This window comes from Aureococcus anophagefferens (assembly GCF_000186865.1).
Source record: "Aureococcus anophagefferens unplaced genomic scaffold AURANscaffold_4, whole genome shotgun sequence".
NCBI lineage: Eukaryota > Pelagophyceae > Pelagomonadales > Pelagomonadaceae > Aureococcus > Aureococcus anophagefferens.
In genome coordinates, this window is record NW_008705564.1 from 1,839,268 (window position 1) to 1,841,443 (window position 2,176).

At 76.0% G+C, this 2,176-nt stretch overlaps 1 protein-coding gene across 1 annotated transcript; it reads left to right on the forward strand.

The window, feature by feature from the left end:
• Positions 1 to 801: 801 nt before the first annotated feature.
• On the forward strand, positions 802 to 1,710 carry AURANDRAFT_11470 (hypothetical protein; the record flags this gene model as incomplete). The annotated part of the gene is made up of 1 exon (XM_009036096.1): positions 802 to 1,710. A coding segment is annotated over one exon (909 nt), but the record flags the coding sequence as incomplete, so codon positions are not given.
• Positions 1,711 to 2,176: the final 466 nt, after the last annotated feature.

Consider the following 2,176-nt stretch of genomic DNA (forward strand, 5'->3'; position numbering starts at 1 on the left):
CGCGCACCACAAGGGCGGCCAGCGCCACTCCCTCGGCGCCAACGCGGCGTCGACGACCCAGCTCCACCGCCACGCCGACGACGCGCACCACAAGGGCGGCCAGCGCCACTCCCTCGGCGCCAACGCGGCGTCGACAACCCAGCTCCACCGCCACGCGTCGGCGCGCCACACGGTCGCCGCCAACCACGAGGACGACGGCGCGCACCCGCCGCACCCGCCGCACGGCCGCCGGCCGTCCGCGCCCCACGAGGTGCCGAGCTACATGCGGGAAAAGCCCCTCACGCGCGGCCATTAACCCTGTTGTTCTGGAGTACATTCCGCGGCATGGTCCAATACGTTTTACGCCGACGCCGACGCCGACGCCTCCTCGTATATGGCCGCGACAGCAACCTCATGTCGCGGAGCCGGCGTCCGAGACGTTGTCGTTGATTCTCGTCGAGCTCGTGGTCGGGCGCCGAGGGGCCCGCGTCGCGCCGCCGCCCGCCGCCCCGCGCTACGCCGTCACCGCGTCGTCGTCGCACCGCCCGCTCCGCGCCGCACTGCCGCCGCTCGCGTCGCGTCGCCACCACCTCGCGACGTTAGCCCGTCGCCGCGACGAAGACGATGGCGGAGCGTGTCGAGATCGACGCGCCGGCTGAGTCGCGCTGCTCCATCTGCGTGCGCGTGCGCCCCTTCAACCGCAAGGAGGACGTGACGACGCCGTGCGCCGTGGCCCAGGACGACGGCGCGTCGCTGCTCGCGCAGCGCGACGAGCGCAAGGGCGGCAACTACCTCCGGAGCCAGCAGGCGAGCAAGACGCACTACACCTTCGACGCGACCTTCGGCCCCGACGACTCCCAGGAGCAGGTCTACGCGCGGACGACGAAGCCGCACCTCGCGAAGCTCGTCGGCGGCGAGCTCCCCGCGCTGACGGTCATCGCCTACGGGGCCACGGGCGCGGGCAAGACGCACACGATGATGGGCGAGGGCTCCCTGCGCACGGGCGCCAAGGGCGCCAAGGGCGGCGACGGCGCCGCGGGCGCGTCGGCGGGCATCATCCCGCGCTGCGTCATCGACCTCTTCGCGCTCGCGCCCGCGGGCGCCCGGGTCCGCGCTTCCTACCTCGAGGTCTACAACGAGCGCGTCTTCGACCTCCTGGGCGGCGGCGACGAGCCCGGGCGGCCGACGACGGCCCTGCGCGTCTGCGAGGACGAGAAGAACGGCGTCGTCAAGGTCCTCGGATTGACGGAAGAGCCCGTCGCGTCCGCGGAGGCCGTCGTCGGCCTGCTCAAGCGCGGCAACGCGCGGCGGACGACGGAGGCGACGGGCGCCAACGACGTGAGCTCGCGGTCCCACGCCGTGCTCCAGCTCGAGGCCGAGCTCCCGGGCGGCCGCAACCGCCGGCTGAGCCTCATCGACCTCGCGGGCAGCGAGCGCGCGTCCGCGACGGGCAACCGGGGCGCGCGCCTGCAGGAGGGCGCGCACATCAACAAGTCGCTCCTCGCCCTGGCGAACTGCATCAACGCGCTGACGGACCCGTCGGCGCCGAAGCCCAAGTTCCGCGACTCGAAGCTGACGCTCCTCATCAAGACGGCGCTCGAGAGCAGCGACGTGCGCCTCGTCGTCCTCGCGTGCGTCGGCCCGTCGATGGCGTCCGTCGACGACACGCTGAACACGCTCAAGTACGCGCACCGCGCCAAGGAGCTCCCGACGCGCGACGTCGTCGAGGAGCCGGACGTCGCGCCGCCGCCGCCGGCCGCGCCGCGCCACGCGCGGCGCCGCGCGTCCGTCGCGGGCTTCGCGCGGTCGGACTTCGGGGGCCCGCCGGGCGGCGGCGCGGGCCGCGTGCCCCGGCGCCGCGCGTCCGTCGAGCCCCGCGACCGGCCCGCGGCGCCGGCCAAGAAGATGCGCCGCGCGTCGCTCTGCCCGGCGCCGTCGCCCGCGCCGCCGCGCGCGCCCGCGCCCGCGGCGCGCGCGCCCGCGCCCGCGGGGCCGCTCCGCGAGATGCGCCGCGCGTCGACGTCCGCGGTGTCGTCGGCGCGCCAGGCCGCGTCGGCCATGGCGTCCAAGCTCGCCGCGAAGCACGCGACGGTCGCCGCGAAGCTCGACGCCGTCGCCGAGGCGCCGTCGCCGCGCGCGGAGGAGCCACCGCCGCCGCCGCCGCCGCCGGCGCGCGCGCTCGAGTCGCCCGAGGCCG